This window comes from Pelodiscus sinensis, chromosome 1, assembly GCF_049634645.1.
Source record: "Pelodiscus sinensis isolate JC-2024 chromosome 1, ASM4963464v1, whole genome shotgun sequence".
Taxonomy (NCBI): domain Eukaryota; kingdom Metazoa; phylum Chordata; order Testudines; family Trionychidae; genus Pelodiscus; species Pelodiscus sinensis.
In genome coordinates, this window is record NC_134711.1 from 222,764,024 (window position 1) to 222,791,986 (window position 27,963).

Below are 27,963 nucleotides of genomic sequence, written 5' to 3' on the forward strand. Positions count from 1 at the left end.
ATGTAAGTCAGAACTGGTGTCCAGATTCAGCTGCTGTTGAAACTGATCAGTTTCAGCAGCGGCTGAATCTGGATGCCAGTTCCGACTTACATGCAGATTCAACTTAAGAACAAACCTACAGTCCCTATCTTGTACGTAACCCGGGGACTGCCTGTACTTCCCTAGCTCCTAGGCTTGTGTTATGAGGTTAAATACATAAAGATACAGTAATGAGGAAGGAGGGGAGAGTGACAGATAATTTTCCTTCTGTTTGGACTGGCTAAAAAAATTCATCTATTCTGTCTCGGAGAAATAAATGCTCTCTTTGTCCAGGGAGAAGGAGAAGGAAATTGAAGGCCTCCCTCTCCTCGCTCCCACCTCCCCCCAAAAAACTAAATTCTGGAATTTCTAGGCTACAGTAATTAGGTTTGATGTTTGCATATCAGTCCCCTAGTGCTTCTGCTTACTAGAGAGGAATAAAAGGCATTCAGAATATAGCCAACATGTATGTATGTGTGGCTTAATTGTGGGGTGGAAGCTTAAACTAGGTTAAAATATTTTATGGTCGCAAGGCTGCTTTATTGTCTTTGCATGTACAGTATCCAGTAATAACCTATTAAGGAAGAGGGAGAGAGAGCAGATAGCACCTTGTGTGCTTTAACCTGAAATACAAGTGAGAGAAAGGTTGGTGTGTGTGGGAGAGACGCAGAGATTCAGGGTATGTCTACACTACCCCGCTAGTTCGAACTAGCGGGGTAATGTATGCATACCGCACTTGCTAATGAAGCCCGGGATTTGAATTTCCCGGGCTTCATTAGCATAAGCGGGGAGCCGCCATTTTTAAATCCCCGCTGCTTCGAACCCCGTGCAGCGCGGCTACACGGGGCTCGAACTAGGTAGTTCGGACTAGGTGCCTATTCCGAACTACCGTTACTCCTCGTGAAACGAGGTGTACCGGTAGTTCGGAATAGGCACCCTAGTCCGAACTACCTAGTTCGAGCCCCGTGTAGCCGCGCTGCACGGGGTTCGAAGCAGCGGGGATTTAAAAATGGCGGCTCCCCGCTTATGCTAATGAAGCCCGGGAAATTCAAATCCCGGGCTTCATTAGCAAGTGCGGTATGCATACATTACCCTGCTAGTTCGAACTAGCGGGGTAGTGTAGACATACCCTATGTTACATAAGAATCAGAACACATGTCCAGAAAGACAAGACCTCTTTTTGGTTTTACATCTTCTGGGTTTTTTTAACCTTATGAGTTTTGTAATACATTATCTGAAATCTCTTGTTAAGTAATAGAGCCCCTTCCCCTCCCATTCCTACCCCAAATCATGTACTCTTGTTTCTAATGTGTTATGGGTATAAGGCAATTACCTGCATTTCCAGCCAGGAAAAAATATATATTGTTGATGAAGTAATCACCTAGCATATTTTTTCTTATATAGGAAAGATTTTCCTAATCCTCATTTGTTCAAGTACGGCAGTGTTTTGTGTTGACATGTCTCTCTACTTTCTAAAGGTAATTTAAAGGGAAAATAGTCTCTTTGTTTATATTGTCAGTGTCAAATGGGGGCTCAGACATACTGAATATTCTGTACGTGCCTGAAGATATCCTTTCCTAGAGTGAAGAAATATTGATTTTTAATTGTTCGTCTGAAATTATTTGACCTCCACAAGAGAATTTTTGATCTTTCAAGTATTAAAGTACAACTATAACCAATCTACTTCTAGTAGCTCAGAGATAACAGAACTCTGAGGCTTTTGCTGGTGATACAAAGATGTATTTCAATAATACCTATATGCACAGGAGATCACTTTTATCCTGTGGTGTTGAGAAGATAAACAATTGTGTTTCTCCAGGCTTTTTCCAGGAGATGTAGCCAATCAGAACTATTGCAGGTATGTCTACCCTTGCTTCAAATTACACCCACAGCTCCAGAGTAGATCTATAATTCTAAATTGTCTTAGCTTTTGGGCTTTGCACCCAGAATGCGCTGCAAATTTGCGACTGCAAATTTGGGAAATTTGAAAGACTGTGGTATCAGCTAGAGAGCCTCACCTGATATAGTGGGGCTCAGCTCATTGACTCACGGAACATCACCTGTTTTCACCATTCTAGGATTTAGCCCTGTGTCTGCCTATGCTTCACTGTTACTTGATCAGTCTGGTTTTGGGTCAGTCCTGTGAAGTACATTTTTATTTTGTCATTCTTCTGTCCTGCTGATTTTAACCATCTTTAATAATATATATCTCAGCAGGATGCTGATTTTCCATTGAACCTCTCAAGGGGTAAAGATAAGCATTATTTTTCCCACAGGTTTTTTAAACTTTTAGCACATTGCTGGAGAAACCTATAATCACTTTAAATGTCTGATGGGAAGAAACAAAAGAGAATTTCTCATACTTTATTCATCTTCCATTTACAATAACCACTTCTTCTTTTAGGTTATTGTATTTGGTTTAAATTTTATGTCACCGTGAGAACAAACTAACAAGAATCAGCAGGGCTCATTATTTCTTTTGTATTGTATTTGATATCTGTGCAATGCTTGGGAAAATATCTGTGCATGCTTGGGAAAAAAGCGCTGCATATAAGCGAGGGTAGGTCTATGCTACAGAGTTTTGTCGGAAACATGGCCATTTTTCCGACAAAACCTGAGTTACAGCTACACAGCAATTGCGTTCTTCCGAAAGTAAATCAAAAGAACAGAAAGGTTTTTCTGGTGTTGGTAATCCTCTTTCTACAAGGAAGAAGCCTTTTTCCAAAAGAGCTCTTTCGGGAAAAGGCGTGTGTGGACAGAGAAGAGGAAAAAGCACAAGTGCCTTGGTGGCCACTTTGTGCATGGTAATCTTAGCTTAAGTGTGAGACAGTGTCCAGTCAGTGTGGATGCTATCTTTCGAAAAAGCAGATCGCTTTTTTGATGTACTTTTGTGTGTAGACGCTCTCTTTCAGAAGAAGTTTTTTCGGAAGATCTCTTCCGGAAAAGCTTCTTCCGAAAGAAGCCTGCAGTCTAGGCATAGCCTGAATGTTATTCCTTTGTCAGGGGAGGAGGAGGGAGGCACAGACAGTGCACCAGTTATGCCCCCACATTAAGCCCTGTACTGTGGACATAAAAGGAATGTAAGTGTTGTCTAGACAAGGTCTTGTTCTGGCCCTCTGCACATTAGACAGTTCCATCTGTGGAGAAGGAGAAAAATAAACACTTTGCAACTTCCCTTAATTATAAGAATGAAAAGTGCCCATATTTAGTGCTTTAAAAACCTACTGACCTGTCTCAAGCAGGAAAGCTTCCCCAGCTATAGGCAAAAGAGAGTCCATGTAATCAATGTGGGCAGTTTCTCTCCACAAGGGATTCTTTTTTGACAAAGGACTCCTCAACGTTGTCTTTAGAGCACCTCCAAGTTCACTTTGTACCATCTGTGATGCAAATGGGACTTACGTTGGACCAAAGTTCTGGCATGAAGTGTCTAACCCTCATGGGTTGTGAAGAGAATGTACTGCTGCGGGGCTACCTTCCTGAATCTTCTAACAGGCAGCTCTGGTGCCCCTGCTCCTGCGACTACCCTTACCAAACCACATCTGTAGAGTGACAGACACGGTTACATCTTGTGCTATTCCAAACCTTTTGGACAGCTGCAAAACCGACATGTCAGTATTGCCTAAGTTACAGAAAGGTCATAGGCAGATCCTAAAGGAAGCCAGGAGAGAGGAAGACCCTATAAAACAGTCTGATTAAGGGCCAGCGCTACAGGAAAAAGGCCTCTCAGTAAGCAGGAGTCCGGCAGAATGGCAGAGACCTCCCCCACCTTTCACTGCAGTCAGGGACCCAAGTAATAAGGAAATCAGTACAGAAGGCTCTGGAATGCGAGGATGGAGGGGGCTGCTTTCCAGGAACATTAACAGTGAGCATCAGATGTACATAAATCTAATAGTCATAAGCTGTTATGACTAACCAGGGAAAAATTCCCTCTCTAGAGAAGAACCCATGTCTGTTCTAGGCTACTGAGGCAGGGTTTCTTAACCAGCTTTCTCACCAGGGGCTTGCCCCTGGAGTATTGTCTTCTCCTCTCCTCTTTTGTATCTGTGTCTGGCTGGTAGGTGTTAAGTCTGGTGACTGCTCAGTTTTTCAAGCCTTGCCCCTGTTGTGTTGAAAGCATATGCAAATAGCATACAGCAAGGCAGTATATTACATTTTTATAAAACACATGCATAACTGAACCTGTAATGTACACATTTTGAAAAAAGAGAGCTTGTTTCAAAGAACAGAATTTGTCATACAAATAGATTGAGGTAATCGCGCATGAATAGTTTTCAACCTTTATCTGAACTTCCCTTCTGCACCACCACTCTGCGGTGCGTGCTCTGGAAAGGTGACTGAACTGTGAATCAGTCTGGAGATTCTGTTATAATGATGCACTAGTTTGGCGGTAAGTGGAGCAGTTGCTAGTGATGGAACTTGAAAGCAGAGCTCTGATTCTCAATTTTTCTTATTTGAGGACCAAGCATTGCAGTAGAGTTGGTTGAATTTGACACACAAGGGTCAATGGACTATGCCATTTGGTTTTTCTACACTCCCAAGTTTTACCTTAATACGCTCACCAGGCAGGTTAAGACATGGGAGGTGAAAGTTGCTAAGTCAAAGAAAATTTCCTTTCAGTCTAAGCCTTTTTTTGTGTGCATTAAAGAAAGTAACTCCCAAAATGTAAATCCTGAAAGGTTTTTTCCCCCTTCCCTCTTCGTACAATAGCTACACAATTAAGCAGTGGCACTCTAAAATGCTTTTTAATTGTTTCTTTTCAACAGACAATGTTCAACCATTTCTAGGGGGGAAAAGCATGTTGAAATAGTTATCAGCCAAGAATTTCTAAATAGTCCTAAAGGGCCCCTCACAAAAGTCACATTGCAGTTAATAGGCTGGAGGATGCTAGTATTACTGATCTTCAGGCCTGCCAAGAAGGTGAGGGGGAGGTAAAGGGATAAAATATCTCAGAGCCCATTGATTCTAATGAGCTACTGGGGCAGAGGTGGGAGCTGGAGCCCCAGGCCCTTTAGAATTGCCACCAGAACCCCATGTCACATGCTCTGGGGCTCAGTGCCATCCAGGTGGTACTAGGGCCTGGCTACTCTGCCCCTGCCTCTTTTGCCCAAGGCCCTGCCCCTTTTGGGAGCATGAAGCCATCCCCCCTACATTGATTAGGGGCCCTGAAGTCCTGTTGGCTCTCCTGTAAGTCCTTAACCACGTATATTGTGTCAGAAAGTTCAATTTCTACACATACACTTTGTACCCATGACAACTGAAAGGTGTACTTTGCCATTGAGAGAGTTTGTGTTTTTCTTCCTCCTGCCCCCCCCCCCCCACGGGGCAGAAAACATTTCAGAGTGTCGGACTGTACAAGGATCACTATATTAGTTAATGATCTGTAAAAGGGGGAGAGCAAAGAGTTTCCTTAGGACTGTATATATTGAGTGAGGGAAATTCAAAGCTCTTCACCTCCCATATTGCAGCCACGTGTACTGGATAGAAGTTTGAAGATGGATGTGGCTCAGAAACAGGTGAGACTGTGCAAGGTTTGTGATGACTGTTATGTCTCCAGCTGTGTACAATGTGCGGTTTGCTGTTAAGTCATTTTGTTTGATTTTTACGTGCAGCAGCTTTAAAGTAGACATTGTAGTTCTTTGATGTATTCTGTCAACTATTTATTTCTTCTACTGGAGATGATGCTGAGGTACAGCCAGTGGAATACATTAGTGACATTTCTGCTGCTTAAGTAAAATGCTACATTAGAATAAATGTGTTTTTAAAAAACCTTGTCACTTGCAAAGCTTCAACATTGATATTATCAGATGTATATGTTTGGATATAAATAAACACAAAATTAATTCTGGTCATCTTTTTGTTCCATTATGCCTCATGTATAGGTAATTAGCTAATAACTTTCTGATACTCAGGAGTCCCTAGATTACAGAAAAATAATAATCTAATATCTTTTTTTCATTCTCTGTGTGTATTTTAGCTAGCAGCTGACAAAGGTGTAATTTCTTTCCTTTATTACTTAGATCAGAGTTACAGATATGCCCTCACAGAGGAAAGAAATACAGGCACATATGTCATTCTAGAAGTGAATGTCTGTGAGTGTGGAAGAAGAATAGTAGAAGCAGCTGCTGAATGAAATAGTGTTAGAAAGGATGATGATAAGTCAGTAGCATTAGCTGCTTGTATTCCTCCTCTTAGATTCCAAATCCTATGTTCTTGCTCTGTTTTTGTTTGAGAATTTGAAAACCACATGGCGAAGCAAAGGACTGATTAGTTTCAGTGGCCTATATGCTAATAAACTTAGACCATAAGCTAAATTACACTTTTTAACAATAGTAATAACAACATAATGATTTGAGGCCTAATGACTGGTAAACTGAGAAGGTTAAATATTTTTTTGCCTACTGATTCTGTCTAATAATGGCATCAGCTTTCATTTGGAGTAATATTGACTTTTCTTATATTTCATCATAGCTAAAGTTTGCTTTCTTGCCCAGACCATGGAAAACTCTATGGGCTGTAGTTTCTCATTATATTGCTCAGATGGTAAAGCTATTGGAAAGTTAGAGCTTGATTAAACAATGAGCTGAATGCAGTGACTTGCACAAGACAGATGACGGGGCAGAAATCTGGCCTGTGGGCCAGATTTGACCCATGGCTCAGCAGAAGCCTCGGAGGCTCTCTGCCTGCCCTGCTCTGGCACACTGCTCAGAGCAGTCGGTGGTAGAGGCTTGTGAGTCTCTGAGCTGGGTCTATGAGCTGGGAAGGGAGGCTTCATGTGCTGCCCCAGCATAATCTCACACCTCCCATTGGCCAGAAATTGGCCATTAGCAGCTGCTTCTTTTCAGGGCAGGCATTAGGCAAAGTCCTGCACACCCCATCCCATCAGAGGGACACATGACCCCTGCATCTGGCCACTCTGAGTGGCCTGAAGGGACTGAGCAGGCAGGGAGCCTGCCTTTCCCGGCCAGAGTCTACCTCCTGTCCCCCAACCCTCTATTTCCCCTCCTATACCCCTGCCCCCATGTAACCCAAATCCTCTGTACCCCCACTCCTGCACCCATAACCCCTCCTAGACCCTCCAACCCCTCCTTCACCTGAATCTCCTGCCCCAGATCACAACCCCCTCCTTTATCCAAACTCCCTTCCAGACCCCACATTCCCTCCTACACTACAATTCCCTATACTGAGCTTCCTTCTGCTCCCAACCTCTATCCCAGATCCTGCACCTTCCTCATGGAAATGTGCGGCCCTTGACCACATACCAAATGCTCTATTATAAATTAATGCCCACCCCTGTTCTACATGGACCAATAAATGTGCAGCACATTAGTGTACTTTAGAAAGTACAACTCCTTTAGAGCACATTTCCCCACAGTAATCATTTGTCTTGTTTCTTGCCCGTTGACAAGAAGCAATGGGCTTAAACTGCAGCAAGGGCGGTTTAGATTGGACATGAGGAAAAACTTCCTGTCAGGGTGGTTAAACACTGGAATAAATTGCTTAGGGAGGTTGTGGAATCTCCATCTCTGGAGATATTTAAGAGCAGGTTAGACAGACATGTATCTGGGATCGTCTGGACAGTACTGGGTCCTTCCGTGAGGACAGGGGACTAGACTCAATGGCCTCTTGAAGTCCCTTCCAGTTCTAGTGTTCTATGATTCTGTTGCTAAATGTTGGGGTTCATTAAAGGGTAGTTTAAAGAATGCATGGAGGTAGTAAATTTGACCATACTTACAATTGTTATAATCTGGTACAGGCTGCACCTCTATAAATCAGAAATCCTTGCTCCTGCAACATCCGTGATCCAGAAAGATCATGGATGTTCCAGGATCAGAGAATCCTGGTGCTCTGCAAAGGAGAGGGGGCCAGGAGCCAGGAAGTCCGGTGGAGGTGGCAGTGGAAAGGCCAGAAATGACCTCCCCTGGTCTGGAAAAATCCCTCAGGTCCTGAGGGTGCCAGACCAAGGATGTCCAACCTGTAGTATCATGTAGATCATTAATATGCAGTTGTTTAATCTACTACTCAGGCTAAAAGAATAATCCATAGGAGAAAGGAGAACTGGTTTCTATTCTCTGTGGGTACATCTACATTTGCTCCCTATCTTGAGATAGTGATGCAAATGTAGTGTACTGAAATTGCTAATGAAGGATGGGATTTAAATATCCCGTGCTTAATTAGCATAATTGCGTCTGGGCACCATTTTGAAATTGCATTATTGAGAAATAAAATGCCCCGTGTAGCAGCATTATTTTGAGAGAAAACCCTTCTCTCGAAATAACTGTTACTCCTCACTGCCGTTCACTTGACTAAATACCCTTTCACAATAGGTGGGTGACGCTTGCCTATATCTCCCAGAAGCAAACATTTGAAATACCAGTACATCGCCAATACTCATAACTTTACATACAAAAATCATGCAGGCATAGGAGTAGTATAAGCATAAACAGCAAAGCATAAGCTTTCAATAGATACTTCATTTGGTCCACTTTGTACAAAATTTGGGGAAAACACACAACAGTCGTTGCAGCAATGATCTACGTGTTCACATCAAAAATCCAATAACTTCACATCCTGGTTGAGAGGAGGGAATCCTTGGCCTTCCTCTGCAGCTTGGGGCATAGCTTGCTTGGTGTAAATCAGTGTTTCTCAACCTTTTTTTTTTAAATAAAATATCCCTTTTTCAAAAAAAAAAGTATAAGTACACCCATTACCTACAGTTTTCAGACACACAACATTTTTTCTACTATTGCAACACCTTTGTTTAAACAACTTAATTGTAGCAGGACGGGCGATGAAATTGTTGGGTGTAAAAAGTACAAAAATAATAAAGTGCTGTAAAACTTAAAACAAAAATTCAGTTTTCTCTAAATTTCAGTTGTGTTGACTTACCTCCAGAGTTAGGGGTCTATTACAGGAGTGGGTAGGTGAGTATTGTGGCCTGCTCTGTGTGGGAGATCAGACTAGTTGATCATGATGCTCACTTCTGACCTTAGAATTCAGGAGTCTGAGTAAAAGGGAATATTTTTGGCCTTCCTAATACACTATAAATCATTTTTAAAAGGGTACAGTCCAATTTTTTTAAAAGTCCCTTTCTTTGTAAGTCACGCTGAAGTATAGTGGATGAGATTGTGATGTATAAGTTTATATTTTCTCTTATTTCACAGCAAACTGACCTCACTGGGTGTTTTTGTTTGTTTGTTTCTTTCTTTCCAGTGGAGTTTTTACACTGTGATTTGGCTTCAATGAAGTCCATACGGCAATTTGTGCAACAGTTTAAAGCAAGGAATTGTCCACTCCATGTTCTGGTGAATAATGGTGAGTTCTTTCATCTTCTTGCATGCTTACTGTAAGATTTTGACATACAGTATTAGGTTCTTTACAATGCTTCACATTTCAGATGCTTTATTTGAACCAAGCAGCAAGATAGCAATAACCTTTGCAGCACTTCAGTAACTTTTTAAGAGACATCCTGGCTTGCCAGCTCTTTTAATTTTATTTCTATTCCATCATGCTCATGAGGGTTTTTTTTTTTAATTAAAGTCCCAGCTCCCAGAGCCGTTGAATTACAAGACAATTCCAGCATTCATGTTAAAAAAGTTTCTTCTAGACTTTATGGCTGTGGAGAAAAACCATGAAGAATATGACCTTAAAAGTTCAAATATCCAAAGGCAGGGGGGAAAAATGACTTCTTCTTTTTAATTTTTTTAATCACGAGATTTTTAGGGACTGCCTCTTGATTTTTTTTTTTTTTTGGTGCACATTAAGATTGGTACTTCTAACTATCGAATGTGCTTTATGACCATAGGTTCCAGCCGACAGATATATGTTTTTTCTGTTTTAAAAACACCCTTTATACTAACCATTCTGCTATAACGGGAATTATTCATATATTCATTTAATTAGAAACAAACCAAACCCCTGCAGTCACTACAGGCTATTGCCTAAACCCGTCAGCACTCACACACTGGTTTTTTTTCTTTCCCCCCAACTATTTTCATGAACCTCAAGCAAGACACAAAGGATAAAATCAAGAAATCCAAAAGGATCCATACAGTTTCCTTTACCCACACAACTGTCCTGGATTGCTGAGGGCAAAACAAACTAATAATTTCACCTACATTACATCAGATTATTTGCTACCTGCACAAATATGATATAGATAGCAGCTCTTGATAGTGCAAACTATAGATCTCAGAATACTGAAATGAAGATTCAGCCGTTTTATTCTGTGACATTAATGTAAATATCTGCCATATCTTAACTCCTGAGCTCTTCTATTCTGCAAGTGTCGATAAAGACAGCCAATCATCTTCAAGAACAAAATGTTGTCTGCAATGGATTGGATTCTTAAGGTATAATAGATCTTGGGGACCTTTTAAGAGAAAAACATTGTAAATTTCATAGATTCATAGAATTCGAGGCTAGAAGGAACCATTAGATCATCTATTCAGACGTCTTGATTGGAAAAACTAGCTTCTGTCCTAGCTGCAGCCTATGCAGTAAAAATGACTGCATACTGTTCATACTGCATACATTTACATACTGTAACTATACATTCTTTCTTGTCAGAGTGGATAAAAGCATTATAGGCCCAATTTTAAAAATGTAGCTGACTAAAGTTAAGCATCTAAGTAATTTTTTAGGCATCTGAACAAAAATTCCCTGCCTTTCAGCAGTGTCCAGGACATTCCGCTCTCATTGACTTCAGAGGGATTTATGGTTGTTCAGAAATTCTGAATTTCAGGCTGCTTTTACTCAGATGCCTAAATAATGCAACTAAGTTTGAACATTTGAGCCATAAAATCTGCAATTATTCAACTGCTCTGAGACATATTAATAACTAGCAGATTTATCTGGTGTTGCTCGGGTCCTTAACTCGATTAATTTTGGGGAAGGTAAAAAGGAGAGTAATAGGAAAATATACATGCTTTGTTGAAATGATTGCATTTTCAAAAATACAGTCTTATTTTTATTGTTAGTTTTAGTGGGTTTTTTTAAATGGGAATTCCATCAAGTGTATTTTTCTTTATTCCTATAAACTCTTATCATTTGCTATTTTTTAACAAAAAAGGACTATAGGCCGTTTGATTTCCAATAACATTGTCTTTTAGTTTTCAAACCTTAAGCATTGATTAGCTATCCCAAAACAGAGCACTACTCCAAATTCCTCCATTTTTATCTTTTTTCTGTAAGGTTTATTGAGAAGCACTCCTTTTACATAAGCATCCTATTTTTCTAGCTCATGTTGGTTCAGTCCCTTTCAGTATTCACTCAATTCTGTAAATTTTGAGGAGTGTATTTGATTTGGAGATTCTGTCTCTTTTCTATTTAGTTGTATGAGAAGCAATTCCATTCCTGACAAATTCTGTTTTCCTAGCACAACCAAATCATTACACTGCTTTAAGTAATGATAAAAGGAAGCTGTATATGGAATTGGTGGTCCTAGCTCCTTAGGAGGAGTTCTTGGTCAAACTCTCTAAAATATATAGCAGATCATATGCGGCTCCTCAATAGCATTTTTCATCATTAGATCTCAAAGCGCTCTACCAAGGAGAGAGTATCATTATTTCCTTTTTGTAGGGGGAAACTGAGGTATAAGGAGGAGACTAATGTCCCCCAACTAACAGTGGTTCAGTTGGGACTAGAACCCAGGTCTCCAGTCATAGTCCAGAGTATAATCCACTGACGAAACTCTATGGATATCTGAAACAATGTTTAGGAAGGAACACTGATGGTAGGGAGAGGCATAAGGATCTTGCACAAAATGGAAGCAGCAACACTGCTTCTCTTTGTGCAAAAACCCCTTGCACAAAAAGAAACGGCAGAAAATATGCTAATGGTATCGCATATCCCTCATTAGCATATTTTCTGCCACAAAAACTCGCAGTGTAGAAAAAGCCCCCGTGTTTAACTACCCCGACAGTTAGGAACTTTTTCCTCATCTCCAACCTAAACCTCCCTTGCTGCTATTTAAGCCCATTGCTTCTTGTCCTATCATCAGAGGCCAAGGAGAACAATTTTTCTCCCTCCTCCTTGTAACATTATTTTAGATACTTGAAAACTGCTACATATACCCCCTCAGTTTTTTTCTTTTCTAAACTAAACAACCCCAGTTCGTTCAGTCTTTCCTCAGAGCTCATGTTTTCCAGGCCTTTAATCATTTTTGTTGCTCTTCTTTGGACTTTCTCCAAATTCTCCACATCTTTCTTGAAATGTGGTGCCCAGAACTATACACAGTACTCCAACTGAAACCTAATTGGTGCAGAGGAGAGTGGAAGAATGACTTCTCGTGTCTTGCTCACAGCACTCCTGTTAATGCATCCCAGAATCATAGTTTTGTTTGTTTTGTTTTGTTTTGCTTTGCAAGTGTCACACTGTTGACTCATATTTAGCTTGTGGTTCACTGTGACCCCTAGAACTCTTTCTGCAGTACTCCTTCCTAGACAATCACTTCCCATTCTGTATGGCTGTGTCCAGACTCAGGGGTTTTTTCGGGAAAAGTAGCCTTTTTCCGAAAAAACTTCCCCTGCGTCCAGACTCAAGCTGCGTTCTTTCGAAATTAAATCGAAAGAACGCGGCTTTTCTTTCGATGGCGGTAAACCTCATTTCACGAGGAAGAATGCCTTCTTTCGAAAGTTCCTCTTTCGAAAGAAGGCGTTCTTCAATGTAAATAGGGCTTCTTCGAAAGAGAGCATCCAGACTCACTGGATGCTTTCTTTCGAAAAAGCAAGCCGCTTTTTCGAAAGTTCAACGTGCAGTCTAGACGCTCTCTTTCGAAAGAGGCTCTTTCGAAAGTATCTTTCGAAAGAGGCTTGCAGTCTAGACATAGCCTAGGTGTGCAACTGATTGTTCCTTCCTAAGAGGAGCACTTTGCATTTGTCCTTATTAAACTTCATCCTGTTTCCCTAAGACCACTTCTCTAATAATATAAAGTGTTTGCAGGATCAGACCCTAAAAGAGTGGTTTTGGAAAGATGATAACACACACCTGATTTTCAAAAGTTGTTACATTTTTGCTCTATCATTGCATAGGAAACAAGGAGCCTGATTATTAAAGCAAAGTCATCATCTTAAAAATGTTACTCTTTAATGGACTTAATAAAAAAACAGGATACCGCATTAAAGTCTCTAAGTCCAAAATGTAAACTGTCAAGAGGCTTTACATAAAGTGGCCTGAACTACTTCACATTTTCATGACATTCCCAAGAAAGGAATGTGACTTAATTCATGCTCAGTAACTAAGAGCTTCCAATTGTCCAGATAAATTAGCTGGTTAAGAAAATCCTTTCAGAATCTGTAATGAAATGGATGGCTTAACATAGCCTTTTTCTAAGGCTATAACAGAATCACAGGAATAATCATCTCCAGAACCACTGTAAAGGCTCCCTTATAATAATGAGATTAGCCTCTGACAATCATATGGTGACTCTCTCAGGCTTCCGCTTCTGGAGACATGTTTCTTTTTCTATTCAGCATCTGATTTAGTTCCTGTAAATAATCTGGAGTTACTGTTTTGTCACTAGCTTTACAGTAACATATTAAATATTTGGCTGGGGAAATAAAAGGGGAAGTCAATAGGTTCCAGCACAGCGAACGTCTGATCCAAAGCCCTTTGACACCAAGAGAAAGGTACCCTTTGACTTTGGATTAGTGCTGAGTGCATAATTATGCCTATAGAGCCGCTGATGCTAATTGATATTTATTTTCCTTTTTTCTTTTGCATTCCACTATCTTCACTGGAAATCCATTCAGTATAATTTATACTGTTTTTTATAAAATATGATACGTTTTTAGTTTTTAAGGCAATAAGGGACTAGTCTGTTCCTATTCTCTGACTTCCACACAGAGACACTGATGTTGTTCTTCCCCTTCCTATGTTCAGTCACAAAAATACTATTACTAGAACAAGGGTAATGCCTGCTGTAATTCTGCTTTGGACTGGTTCTGACTGGATTACAAAGGTGTGAGTTAACATGTGCTTTGTTAAAATATTTGATTGTCTGAACACATTTTACATTGATATTAAGGCATTTTGGGGAAAATTAATTTCTTCCAAGGAAATTTTGTTAGTGTGCATATCAAAAATAACCCGTTTGTGAAATTGTAGAGGTCTCTGTATTATCAGATGTTTTTAGTTTTGCGTTAGTTTCCATTGGAAAAATCCTTGTGCATATATGGAATCTGGTACATTTACGTTTTCAATACAATGCCCATTGGAAGTAATGGGAAGACTCTAACTGAGCTTTGGAGGAGAAGCATAGGGTAGGCTCAGGGGGCTTTGTATCAGGCCTTAAATTACTTTAATAGGAATTTTGCATGCAGAGCACTTAGAACGGTCTATTTACTATATGTTTAAGGACTGTAAAATTGGGAATGAGTAATACTCTGAAGTAATTTATTTTGCATTAAATATTATTTCTATATAATGCAGGGGAGGGGAACTTTTTTGGGGTCAGGGGACGCTGACCCACAGAAAAATCAATTGGGGGCCACACACAAGTGAGAAGCAAAGTGAGAAGTCCCTGAATAAGAAGAAAGACACTCCCCAAATTCCCCTCACACACCAAAGCCTGGGGAAGCCCAGGCTAGTAGAGGGTATGTCTACACTACCCCGCTAGTTCGAACTAGCGGGGTAATGTATGCATACCGAACTTGCTAATGAAGCCCGGGATTTGAATTTCCACGAGGCGTCCTGTTCCACGAGGCGTACAGATAGTTCGGAATGGCTACCTAGTTCGAACTATCTAGCCCGTGCCGCGTGTAGCCGCGCGGCACGGGGTTCGCACTAGCCGACTTTTAAAAATGGCGGCGCCGGCTTTATGCTAATGAAGCCCGGGAAATTCAAATCCCGGGCTTCATTAGCAAGTTCGGTATGCATACATTACCCCGCTAGTTCGAACTAGTGGGGTAGTGTAGACATACCCAGATTTTGTGTGCTCCAGTCCTGCGGGTGGGTGGCTCCCCAATGCTGAGCCTCAGGGGCCGGATACAGGAAAGCCAGAGGCTGCATCCGGCCTCCGGGCCTGAAGTTCCCCACTCCTGATACAATGCAAAGTAAGTTATTTCAGAGTATTACTTGTTTTATTAATTCTGTTCTCAGAAGGTCTTGAAATACATGCTTTATGTTAAATATTTAACATTTAAAATGTAGATATAGTTTTATTTATTATGTGAGGTACATGTATGGTTATGCATTACAATTTATACTGTACTCTGTGTGTGTGTGTGTGTGTGTGTCTGTCTAGCTACACAAACACTTAATAAATTAGCTATTTAAATACAAAGTTAGTGCACCAGAGAGATGTTAGAATGACCATATCGCTGAATAGGAAAAACATTCCCCTAAGAGATGGGCCAGAGTGAAGTCTCTGATTATTTACATATTTTATACAAAATATAATAGCTTCAGAGTGACCCACTGCAGAAGCTACTGGATAGGATACTTATCTGGGAAGGAGAAGACCTTGGTTCAAGTCCCTGCTTCATATCAGGCAAAGGGGGGAATTGAACCTCAATCTGTCACTTCTTGGGTGAGTCCTTTTACTACAGAAATTTTGGGTAACTGGGAAATCAGTTCCACTTCTCTCTCTCACTGTGTCTTTTTTCCAGCAAGAAAAGGCTGACTGGCTTAGCTGCCTAATTCCAGGGAGGGAGTTACCTCCCTATGGCCGCTGAGAGGCAGGACTTAGGCCATACCTCTTTCCTTAGCATGTCCCATTGTATAGTTTAGGCAGATCCCTGTTCAATATGCTGGTTTCTGTGAACCAGGGACATAGCTACTGGTGGGCCCTGGTGAAACCCCACTGGCACCCAAGCTCACCCAAATGTGAAAAAAATGGCAAAGTTGAACCAGGATATTGAGAGGTACAATCTGTTAATGCAGCTGCCCTAAACTCCGCCACTCAGCTTTACTTCCTCATCAGGATAGACTCCAATTCTACCCTTTCCAGCAGCTCTGGTTACTGCTTCCCTGGTGGCTGATTGCTTGGGAGAAGACACAGTCAGGCTGTGGCCAACATCTCTTACAGGGAGGAAGCAACCAGAGTTGTGAGTTGTGGGATGAAGTCAGTGCCCTGTCAAAGAAGAACAGCGTGGACCTAGCACTAGGTCACAACACCACTCATTGGCCCAAGCATCTCTCCATCACTCGCGCACAGGAGGGGATCCACTGTTAAGCTACCCAAACGGATATCCTTTTCCCATTGGCCCTCATAGCCAATCTGATTATAGCCAACCTTCCCTCCTCCCTTTCATGCACACCCGACACCTGTGGTCATGGGGGCACGTTAGGATGCATCGCTTCCAATTGGGAAGCAGTAACCAAAGCTGGTGGGTGTATTGTTGGGGCCTCTTCCAGGCAGCTGGGCCAAATTTGAATGGCATTGAGATGTGGTGCAGAAGGTCCTGCTGCTCCCTCAGGTAGCACCTATGTAGGATCTTCCACATGAGAGGGAGCTCAGGACCGGAAGCAAGATCCCATGCCCCACGATACTACTCACATTTGGCTTGGCCACTCCCATTATATCAGCAGAGAAGGGTTTCTGCTGTTGTGCCACCCAGCTTTGGTTGCTGCTTCCCATTGACATTGGTGTGGCTTGATATGCCCTTGGCTGGCTGGGTAGGGCCAGCCTTAACCAGATATGCAACAAAATATAATATACATCATCTGTCGTTTGCCAGACCATTGGTCATTGCCTGTCCACCAGAAATTGGGGGAGCCACCTACGTTTCCACTCCTACCTTTGTCACTGATGTGAATCCCATTCTTAGGCACCTGACTCTCCCCATGCATTGTGTAGGGGGCCTGGGCATGTAATCTGGAGCTGTGGATTCCATTAGGCTACAGAGCATCTACAGTTGTGTTGTAATGATAAACCTATCTCTCCTTTGTGGATCTAGCCAAGTCACTTAGATGCTTTAGAAATGTTACCTGCCATTTAGAACTCATCCCGTTGAATGGATCTAATCTTGATCTAATCCCCCAAAGCTGGGAGTTACAAAGATGCTTAAGGGAATTAGATACTCAGATCCCAATGACATTCAGTCAGATTTGACCAACTAACTCTCTAAGGGTATGTCTACACTACCCTCCTAGTTCAAACTAGGAGGGTAATGTAGGCATACCGCACTTGCAAATGAAGCCCGGGATTTGAATTTCCTGGGCTTCATTTGCATAAACTGGGCGCCGCCATTTTTAAATCCCTGCTCATTCGAACCCCGTGCCACGCGGCTACACGTGGCACGAACTAGGTAGTTCGGACTAGGCTTCCTAGTCCGAACTACCGTTACTCCTCGTGGGATTCACATTCCTCGTGGAATGAGGAGTTCGAACGAACAGGGATTTAAAAATGGCGGCACCCAGTTTATGCAAATGAAGCCCGGGAAATTCAAATCCCGGGCTTCATTTGCAAGTGCGGTATGCCTACATTACCCCGCTAGTTAGAACTAGCGGGGTAGTGTAGACATACCCTTAGGCACTTTGGGAAATCTTGTGCCAAAAGTATAGCCATTCGTAAGCAAAATGGGATGAAGTAAGGGTAGTGAGGCAATCTCTTCGCCTTTCTATCATTGGTTTAAATGAGAACCTGAGTATTATCATCACCTAATTTTAGGATTTAATTTAAGGGGAAAAAGCCAGTTGAAATAATACGTGATTTCATTTGACAAATAAATATCAGCCTTTTCATTGCTATGCTCTTCTAAAACCTTTGTTCCTGGGCTCCTCTTTGCTGTTCCATGCCGCTCCTGCTTAGCAGTTGATTTTTAAAGCCAATCAAAAGGAAGGTATATGTTAAAAAATGCAAATATTCCATTGCTACAATTTAAGTTTTTAAGTCATTTGGATTTTACTGAAACAATGATAAAAAAACCAAATGACACGAGCTAATGTTTTTTCCCCATTCAGCCTTTAACATAGAAAAACATCATATAGCTCAAAAAACCTGTCTACAAAGTCATTAACAGGGAAGGGTGAATTTTTTAAAAAATCTACTACAATGTTAACTAAGAAAAGGTGAAAAAAAGTGAAATTTATCAGTAGTCGTACAATTCAGTCTCAGGTATCAACACTACAGTCTTATCAGGATGTAAGCTCTTCTCGTGTATGTTTGAAAAGTGTGTAGTACATTATGGGCACTACCACAATATAAATGTTTAGTTAATAGTAACAGCTTGTAGAAGAGGAAAATATTAAAAAGGCTTAGAAGCTGGCAGTGATGTGGTATTAAATCTCTAGTAAAGAGAAGGTATTATTTCCCAAATAAGAGATTTTTTTTCCATACCAAATAGACAGTTGTTTTCCTTGTATGCTGAAAATACTTTCAATATATTTTAAATACACCTGTTTCTTTATTTTATTCTTTCACTGTGGTGATTGATTGCATTGGCCAGTAAACGTAACAAGGATGTCACAACATTCCTAGTGAAAACAGAACATCCACACATACCATCAAAGATGATTAGAATACAAATTGCTAGATCAGGGCTTGGCAACGTTTCAGAAGTGGTGTACCTACTTGTTTGTCGAATAAGGCTGTATAGTACGATCAAAATTATAGACACAGATGTGTGTCTGAGTTATGTGTGTGCACTTGTGTGTAATGTACCACATATGTATGCATATACACTGAGACCCTGATCTTGCAAACGGTTATTTATAGGAGTAACTTTATGTACAGGTTGGACCTCCCTGGTCTCGCACCCTCAGGACCTGAGCTGTCCTGGACCATTAGCCGGACCAGGGGAGATAAGTGCTCCCCTACTGGCTGTCCCACTACAAGCTCCTCTCCCTGGTGATCTCCAGGCTGGGAATCCCTGCCCTGCCGCTGCTCTGCTAATGCTGGCCTGATCGAGGCTCCCTGCCCTGCTGCTGCCCGCTGCTGCTGTGGGTTCCCAGGGGGTACACCAGCTAGGGCCACCCAGCCGTCGCCAGCCCCATTCAGCTGCTGCTTGCCCCGCTACCTCCAGGGTTTCTCAGGGTCCTCTGCCCCAGGCTACCCAGCCACTGTCTTCCCAGCTCCTGCGACCCAGTCCCGCTGCTGCTGTGGTTTTCCAGGGGTTCCCTGGCTGGGGCCACCAGGCCGGTGATTTGTACAGAGCTGCTCCCTGTATGGCTACGTCTACATTGGCCCCTTTTCCGGAAGGGGCATGGTAATTTTTGAGATCGTAATAGGGAAATCCGCGGGGGATTTAAATATCCCCCGCGGCATTTAAATAAAAATGTCCGCCGCTTTTTTCCGGCTTTTAGAAAAGCCGGAAAAGAGCGTCTACACTGGCCCCGATGCTCCGGAAAAAGCGCCCTTTTCCGGAGGATCTTATTCCTACTTTGAAGTAGAGGTGTACCGGTAGTTCGGAATAGGAACCTAGTCTGAACTACCTAGTTCGAGCCCCGTGTAGCCGCGCTACACGGGGTTCGAACCAGCGGGGATTTAAAAATGGCGGCTCCCCGCTTATGCAAATAAAGCCCGGGAAATTCAAATCCCGGGCTTCATTTGCACGTTCGGTATGCATACATTACCCCGCTAGTTCGAACTAGCGGGGTAGTGTAGACATACCCTAGGAGCTTAATACACAAGATAGTCAGGCTGGCAGAAAAGAAGTATTGTTATCCCTATTTTACAAATGAGAATACAAACTTAAGGTGAAATCCTAACTCCATTTAAATCATATTGAGGTATTTTCAATGGAGAAGATTTCAGTGGAGAAGAGATTTTGCCCCAAGAAGTCTATGAGTCTCTAGTAGCTGTGCTAGTCTGTAACTTTAAAAACAATGAGTAGTCCTCATTGTCCTCAATGGGTAGCAGGTTTAAAACTAATAAAAGAAAGTTCTTCTTCACACAGCGTGTAGTCAACCTGTGGAACTCCTTGCCAGAGGAGGCTGTGAAGGCTAGGACTATAACAGAGTTTAAAGAGAAGCTAGATAATTTCATGGAGGTTAGGTCCATAAAAGGCTATTAGCCAGGGGATAAAATGGTGTCCTTGGCCTCTGTCTGTCAGAGGCTGGAGAGGGATGACAGGAGACAAATCGCTTGATCATTGTCTTCAGTCCACCCTCTCTGGGGCACCTGGTGCTGGCCACTGTCAGCAGACAGGATACTGGGCTAGATGGACCTTTGGTCTGACCCAGTATGGCCGTTCTTATGTTCTTATGTCCTGTGGCACCGTAGAGACTTATAAATACATAGTATCATAAGCATTCATAGGCAAAACCCACTTCTTCAGATGAGCAGAGTCAAATCTATGGTTGAACCAGGAATGTAAGCCAGATCGTCTAAATATTTGTCTAGTGCCCCTCATCTCCTATGCCCTTATTACTACCCACTTTGCCTCAGAGACAACTATTCCCTTTGTAATTAATTAGCCAATGCTTTGTACAGTCATCATGTCAGAGTTGGGCTTAAGGGAGAACTTTGAAGGAGGAGAAGATAGTGACTTTCTGAATTAGCTCAAAGAGGATCTTTTATGCATTAGTGGCAATAATGAAGGAGACATAAGGATATTTGTGTGTAATACAGGCAGTCCCCGGGTTACGTGGATCTGACTTACGTCGGATCCCTACTTATGAACGGGGCTTTTCTCGCCGCGGAGGATGCGGGAGGCGAGACCTCCCACACGCGCCGCAGTCCCGCCGCCCGTGTCCTCCGCGGTGAGAAAAGCTGCTCTACGTCTCCCTGGTCTGCTTGGGGAGGGGGGCGGGACCAGCAGACCAGGGAGGCGTGGAGCAAAGCCACAGAGGACGCGGGCGGCGGGACTGCGGCGCGTCTGGGCGGTCCCACCGCCCACATCCTCTGTGGCGAGAAAAGCTGCTCCGCGTCTCCCTGGTCTTCGGGGGGGGGGGGGAGGAGCAGCAGACTAGGGAGACGCGGAGCAAAGCCGTGGAGGATGTGGGCGGCGGGACTGCAGTGCGTCTCGGCGGTCCCGCCGCCCGCGTCTCCCTAGTCTGCTGGGGGGGGGCGCAGCTAGTGTGCCCCCCCCCCCAAGAGACCAGGATTTTCTCGCTGATGCCTGGGGTAGAGCAGCTGGGGGGCTGCCGGGTTGGTCCCACAGCGCCAAGGGTCGGCGCTACCAGACCATCCCAGTAGCACCCCAGCTGCTCTGGCCCAGGCGTGTCCGATTCAGCCGCTGCTGATCAGTTTCAACAGTGGCTGAATCTGGACGCCTGGGACAGAACAGCTGGGGTGCTGCCGGGTTGGTCCCCACAGCACCGCACCTTGGCGCTGCGGGGACCAACCTGGCAGCACCCCAGTTGCTCTATCCCAGGTGTCCCCAAGTCAGCTGCTGCTGAAACTGATCAGCGGCTGATTCCAGGAAGCCTGGGGCAAAGCAGCTCTGCCTCAGACTTCCTGTAGTCAGCCGCTGGTCAGTTTCAGCAGCGGCTGAATCGGGGACACCTGGGGTACTCGACTTACGTACAAATTCAACTTAAGAACAAACCTACAGTCCCTATCTTGTACGTAACCCGGGGACTGCCTGTACTTAATTGTGTATAAATGTAAAATAATTCACAGAGAGCAAGTTCTCAGATAAACTCGGCATCTGACACTGCCATTTAGTCTCCCACATGAGTGTTTGGATATTCAGACAAGTGCAGGTCCTAATATAGTCATTTAAATTAAGTGCTCAGATGTTCAATGGTGATCAGCATCCAGCAGCTGAATTGTTTAGTGGTTTACTGAGCAGTATTGTTGGCAACTGAAATGATATGTACATACTTCTTCTGATAACATATCAGAACTGTTCTAAATGGTCTCTATGTTTATTATAATAACAAGTCAGTTAAAATAGCAATTTGCTCCTCTGGGATAGTTCTGGCAATGAGAGAATACACACTGCACACATAGAAATCCTGACTTTCGTTTAAGTCAGTCTTATTTTTCCTAATTAATTTATATATTTTTTTTCATTCCATGACATCAGTCTACAAAACTGTAAATATCTCCATCTCCACAGGCTGTGAGTTCCCCACCTTTGGTTTCATGTCTCAGCTGCAAATTAATGATGCCAGCTTTATCAATAGCACATAAATACAAAACTCAGATGTAGATGTGCTGTATTGCCTAATCTTAAACTGTTGATGCTTGTGGGACTTTTGCAATTGGCTTGAGTGGGAGCAGCAATGGGTCCATAATTTGTTTTTTTACCAATCCCTTCATTTTTTTTCTACATATTTTTAATGCAAATCACAAAGTGAGAAATTTCACCATCTAGCAGCATTTCTTATTGAAGTATGATGCTGTGGCTGCCTTATCTGTTTTCTGATTTGATGCTTGTCTTGAATAATAATGCATTGGAGGGAATACATGTTCAGGAATAAAATGTTTTTCTGCATCCAGACCCAACCAGAAAGTTCTATTTTATTTTAATGAAAAAAAATCCATTGTAAAATAATGCATTACAATTAAATGTGAATTTGTAACTTTTTTTGTGTGGGTGTGTTTTACAGAAAGCTATGTTTAGTTATACATATTTCCACCACACACATAAATCAACGCACTATTGTATCCATGGCCGAATGCTGATGTGTCAAAAATCAAATCTGACCTTAAGGAGCCTACTGTATGAATAAGCTTTTTCTTTTGTCAAAAACACAATGAGTGTCAGTTATTGTTCGTTACATTTGGGCTTTGTCTCTTTTTTTTCACCTAATAATCTTAACTCTTGTCTCCACTAGAAAGTTGTACCACTTTAACTGTATAGGTACATTTAATTCTCTCTGGTGTAGATACAGTTACTGTGGGCAGAACTGCTAGCACTATTATTAAGGTTTCCTGAAACTTCCAGTTATAAGACCCTGTTTCCAGTTGCTTATAATGTTGGCAAACTTAAAATATTTGGGCTGAAATTTTCATTACATCTACCCAGCAGCGTTATTTCAGAATAACTGACGCACTACACTACACTACAAGCGTCTACACTACAAGCCTTTATTTCAAAATAATGTTGAGCTGAAGACTTCTTACTCTAATTCATGTCTCATTTCACGAGGAGTAAGGGAAGTTGGAGGAAGAGTGTTCTTCCTTCAACTTCCCGCCGTGTAGACAGTGCTAAAAGCAGAATTAAGCTATTTTGACTTAAGCTACGCAATTGATGTAGCAGGAGTTGTGTAGCTTAATTCGACTTTAGCTTTGCTGTAGATGTACCCTGAGTGAGCAGAAGCTGGTGTGGTAGCAACAGAAACTGGGAGTTGACATAGGGGGCAGAGGAGACTGGGATGGAGAAACCAGTGCAGCAGTAGGGAGTAGACAGCACTGAAAAGCTGGGATATTGAGGTGGCAGGCTGAGCAAAGAAATGAGGACAGAGTTTCAGGCACAATGAGATTGGATGAGTAGCTCAGGTAAAGAGACTGGGACTGGGAGCCAGTCGGGATTGGGGCTTTTATCTTCAGCTTTTGAAATTGCCTCCCAACTTTAAGAGGATACACATGAAGAAACCTGAAACCAAGGAGACTCTAAAAGACTGTAGACCAAGGATAGAGACAAAGAACAATTCTGTCTTGAAAGATTTAACCTGAACCAATGACAAGGGGTGAGGAACACACTTTGAAATAATTACTTTTAGTATATTAGGCTTAATTGGCATGTTTTGTTTATTTTGGCTTAGTAACTTACTTTGATCTATTTTCACTTGCAATCATTTACATCTTAATTTTCATATTTAATAAAATATATTATCAATCCCAGTGTAAATTATTGTTACGGGCGAGGGGTGGTGGAAGCAACGGCTGTGTATATATCTGTCTTTCGTTGATAAAGAGGGTGAACTTACACGCATTTTTTGTGTGAAACTTTTACACAGGGTTAGATGGATTAATTTGGGGATTTGGTCCTCTTTGGGGCTGTGTTCCTGTCTGTTATCAAAGGCCTTATAGCTGAGACCTGCTAGAACTGAGCTGGTTCAACATCTGTGTGACTGTGCTGGGGAAGAAGGAAGCTGTTACCCCAACTCCGTGCCTTGGCTGAGGGAGACCAGAGCTTTTGGCTCAGCAGGACAGGGTGGTGGGGCACTCCAGAAGGCAGATAGGTGGACTCAGTAGCATGAGCAGCACACTGCCTGGTAGCCCCTAGGGGGCCCCTATGATTAAATCCATCACAATAGGTATCTGTACAAGAATGGTCAGGGCAGTTAATGAAGTACAGTATATTATATTGTGCAGAATCCCATGACATCATGGCATTTTATGCAGTTCTCAGTATGTATGCTGTCAGCCTTTTGCTTGGCTACTTCAGTAATAATAGTTAACCAATCGCAAAGCAAGAGCCCTATTAGCAGCTTACTTATTAATTCATTTTCTAATGTCATATTTCCATTGGTAATGTCTGCTTAAACAAAGATTGTTGGAGTCAATCCAGCCGAATAAGAAAGAATAACACAGAAGACAGTTAAAACAGAGACTGAATGTTAATGGTCAATATGCTGCCATTTCTTCTTTAAATCCACTTTCAAAGCCACTCTAAAAACACTGGGGAGAATTTCTAATCCCAAGGCAATTTAGAATGAAACAAGTCTGAAAGGTATTGTTATATGGCTTCCCTATCAGAAGAATACTAATATCCCTCTCTTGCTCCAGGTAGTTTGCAGTGAGGCTACAAAATGGAAATGCTGCATGTTCTTGGTATCAAATAGTCTCTCAGCTATTGAAGGGTGAAAAATAGAAATGGCTTTTGTTCTTTTAGTTCACCCCTTCAGGGCCCATGAGTAAAGCTGATGATGTGTCTGGGCAAAAGAAAATCAATAGTGTGCCGCTTTTAGTAACTACTGAATGTTAGGTAGTTAATAATTTAAAAAAGTGAGCTTGCTATGCTTTGTGAGGATTACCCTGCGGTCAGACAACCAAGTAGGTTCAGTTGTTTGCTGTGCTTATGCTCTGTCTTCCTATAGTTATGCACATTAAAACTGCACTTCCTGAAACTGCAGGAAGGGTTTTCTCTGGCCTGGATGTGAATCTCTTGAAAGATGACTGTCTTTAGGAGAATAGAGAAAATATTTTTTAAAAAGTTTAAAAAACGAGTGGTCCTGTAGCACCTTAGGGTATGTCTACACTACCCCCCTAGTTCGAACTAGGGGGGGTATTGTAGTCATACGGAGTTGCAAATGAAGCCAGGGATTTGAATTTCCCGGGCTTCATTTGCATGAAGCCGGCCGGCGCCATTTTTAAATGCCGGCTAGTTCGGACTGCGTGCCGCACGGCTACACGCGGCACGAACTAGCTAGTTCGGATTAGGCTTCCTATCCAAACTAGCTGTACGCCTCATGGAACGAGGCGTACAGCTAGTTCAGATTAGGAAGCCTAATCCGAACTAGCTAGTTCGTGCCGCGTGTAGTCGCACGGCACGCAGTCCGAACTAGCTGGCATTTAAAAGTGGCGCCGGCCGGCTTCATGCAAATGAAGCCCAGGAAATTCAAATCCTGGGCTTCATTTGCAACTCCATATGACTACATTACCCCCCCCTAGTTCGAACTAGGGGGGTAGTGTAGACATATCCCTAGAGACTAACAAAAATTATAGATAGTAATCATGAGCTTTCGTGGGAACAACTCACTTCTTCAGATGACAAATGTGACAAATGTGGAGCAAGAGGCACAGAGGGACAAATATAAAGCAGAAAAAGAGGGGAGAAGAGGAGAAGGAAAAAAACTGTCAATTAGGGTACGTCTAGACTACAGGCTTCTGTCGACAGAAGTTTTGTCGACAGTATCTGTCGACAAAACTTCTGTCGACAAAGAGCGTCTAGACTACATTGAGTTCTGTTGACAAAGCAAGCTGCTTTGTCGACATGGTAGTGTAGACGCAAAGGACAGTTTACATGCAATAACACCTTCTGTCGACAGAAACTCTGTCGACAGAAGGCGTTATGCCTCGTAAAATTAGGTTTACCAGCGTCAACAAAACTGCTGAGTTCTGTCGACGTTATGTCGACAGAACTCAGCGGTAGTGTGGACGCAGGTATAGTTTTGTCGACAAAAGTCCACTTTTGTCGACAAAACCCTGTAGTCTAGACACACCCTTAGTGTCCATGCTAAATGAGGCTAATACAGTGGGCTGTAAGTGCTCCATACTTAGCTTTTGATGTCATTTGGGTGTTGAATATAACAGCCCATCCAACAAATGTCTTTGTTCAGTCCCTGACTAAATGTGTGCTAAATGTACCGTTTGCTTATGAAGATGAAAAGCAGTTCCACAGTTTCTCTCTCGAGTTGGTTCCTGTAATTCTGAAAGAAAATGGCCACTTTTAGATCCATTAGTGAATGTCCAGCAAGTTAAAATATTCCCCCAAAAGGTTTTTCTGCATTACCATTTTGAATATCTGATTTGTGTCTGATAATCCTTTGTCATAGAGAATGTCCAGTTTGGCCAATACACATGGTAGAGGGGCATTGCTAGCACTTGATGGCGTATATCACATTAGAGAATGTGCAGTTATATGAGCCTCTGATGTGTTGGCTTATGTGGTTACATCCTGTGATGCTGTCACTTGTATAGATATGTGGACAGAGTTGGCAATGAAGTTCATTGCAGGGTTGGGTTCCTGGGTGAATATGATGGGGCTGTGCTGCATGGTCACTGGAAAGAATTTGTTTCAGGTTAGGGGGCTGTCTGTAGGCAAGGATTGGCCTTTTCCCCAAGGCCTGTGAGAGTAAGAGGTCATTTTCCAGGATAGGTTGTAGATTGTTAATGATGTGCTGGAGCAGTTTAAGTTGGGAGCTGTCCCCAGCCCCACCTGTAGCTCACCCCTTCTGCTGAGGCCCTGCCCCCACCCTGGGGTAGAGGGGAAGAGACAGGAGGGGGTGGTGCCTGTGCCCCAGCCTCCCTGGTCCTGGAGCACCAGGGAAGGAGGAGGGTGCAAGGCTCCTGCCTCCCCAGCCCTCAAACCACCAGCAAGGGAGACTCCAGCCTCCCCGGCTAGGAGCACAGGGTGGGCGTGCACTGGAGTAGCAACACTGTGCCCCCAGAATGCCTACAGCAGGCAGTTTGGGATGGCAAAGCCTGGTACATAGAAATGTTACAAGCATTATCTCTCCTCTTACAGAATGCTCATGCCCCATTCCACTCTACTTTCTCACACAGCCACCTATTTTTCAGCATATAGGCCCATTAAGGAGTAGGAATTGCATATGCATTAGAAAAAATTGCTACAGGATTACTTACCAAAAAAAAGTACTCCTTTCCTTCCTAGCACGCCATAGCATAATGACATTGTTTGGCAATTGGACCCCAAAAAGGAAGCAGTTATATAAAAGCCCAGTAGGAGCAAGTGAGATTGGGAGGTTTGTATGCCATCATCAGTTTGACACTTAATAATGGACTGTTAAAGCATTTTCCAGTGGAAATGTGAAGTATCATTGAGAAGAAGCTGATATTCTTTCATGTCAGAGAGCACAGTTAACCTTCCCTTCAAATGGTACTTAGTGTTTCAGAGAAAAGACAGAGCACGTTCAGAATTGTTAATCACATGAACTACATTCATCTCTGATTCTCTCAATAGTAAAATCCAGTTGTGTACTAATTTAAAAAAATTATCTGATACATTTTGAATTCCTTTTTTTCCCTTTGTTTTTATCCATATCCCGGTCAGGTCACCCCGATACAGGTAGCATTTTCAAAGCTGGGGGCTTCAAATTATGCTCTTAAACCCATAGCTAGAAACCTATATAGAAAATCTGAGTTGATTTTTTTGATGTGTTGAACAGCCTCAGTTCCCAGAGAAATTAAGTAAAAGCTGCAGCTGCTTGAAATTTAGACAATATTTACATAGGGGCCTAGCTATGGATTTAGGAGCCTAACTTCAGACTAGGATTGCAGGAGGTGTCTGGTATTCACCCGGACAGTCTGGTATTTTCGCCTCCTGTCCAGTAAAAAAAATTCAGAGAATACCTAAAATGTCCGGTATTTTCTGATTTTTGTACCTGGCCAGGAGGCGAAAATGCCGGACACCTGGCAACCCTACAAAC

General features: G+C 42.5%; 1 protein-coding gene across 4 annotated transcripts in view; it reads left to right on the forward strand.

The window, feature by feature from the left end:
- The window catches only part of DHRSX (dehydrogenase/reductase X-linked), a 290,229-nt gene that overhangs the window by 201,306 nt on the left and 60,960 nt on the right, over positions 1–27,963 (forward strand). For all 4 annotated transcript variants that reach the window (XM_075915713.1, XM_075915699.1, XM_075915707.1 and 1 more), the window contains one exon: positions 9,229–9,330. In XM_075915713.1, coding sequence (XP_075771828.1) covers positions 9,229–9,330 — 102 coding nt within the window. The remainder of the gene's footprint in view (positions 1–9,228; positions 9,331–27,963) is intronic.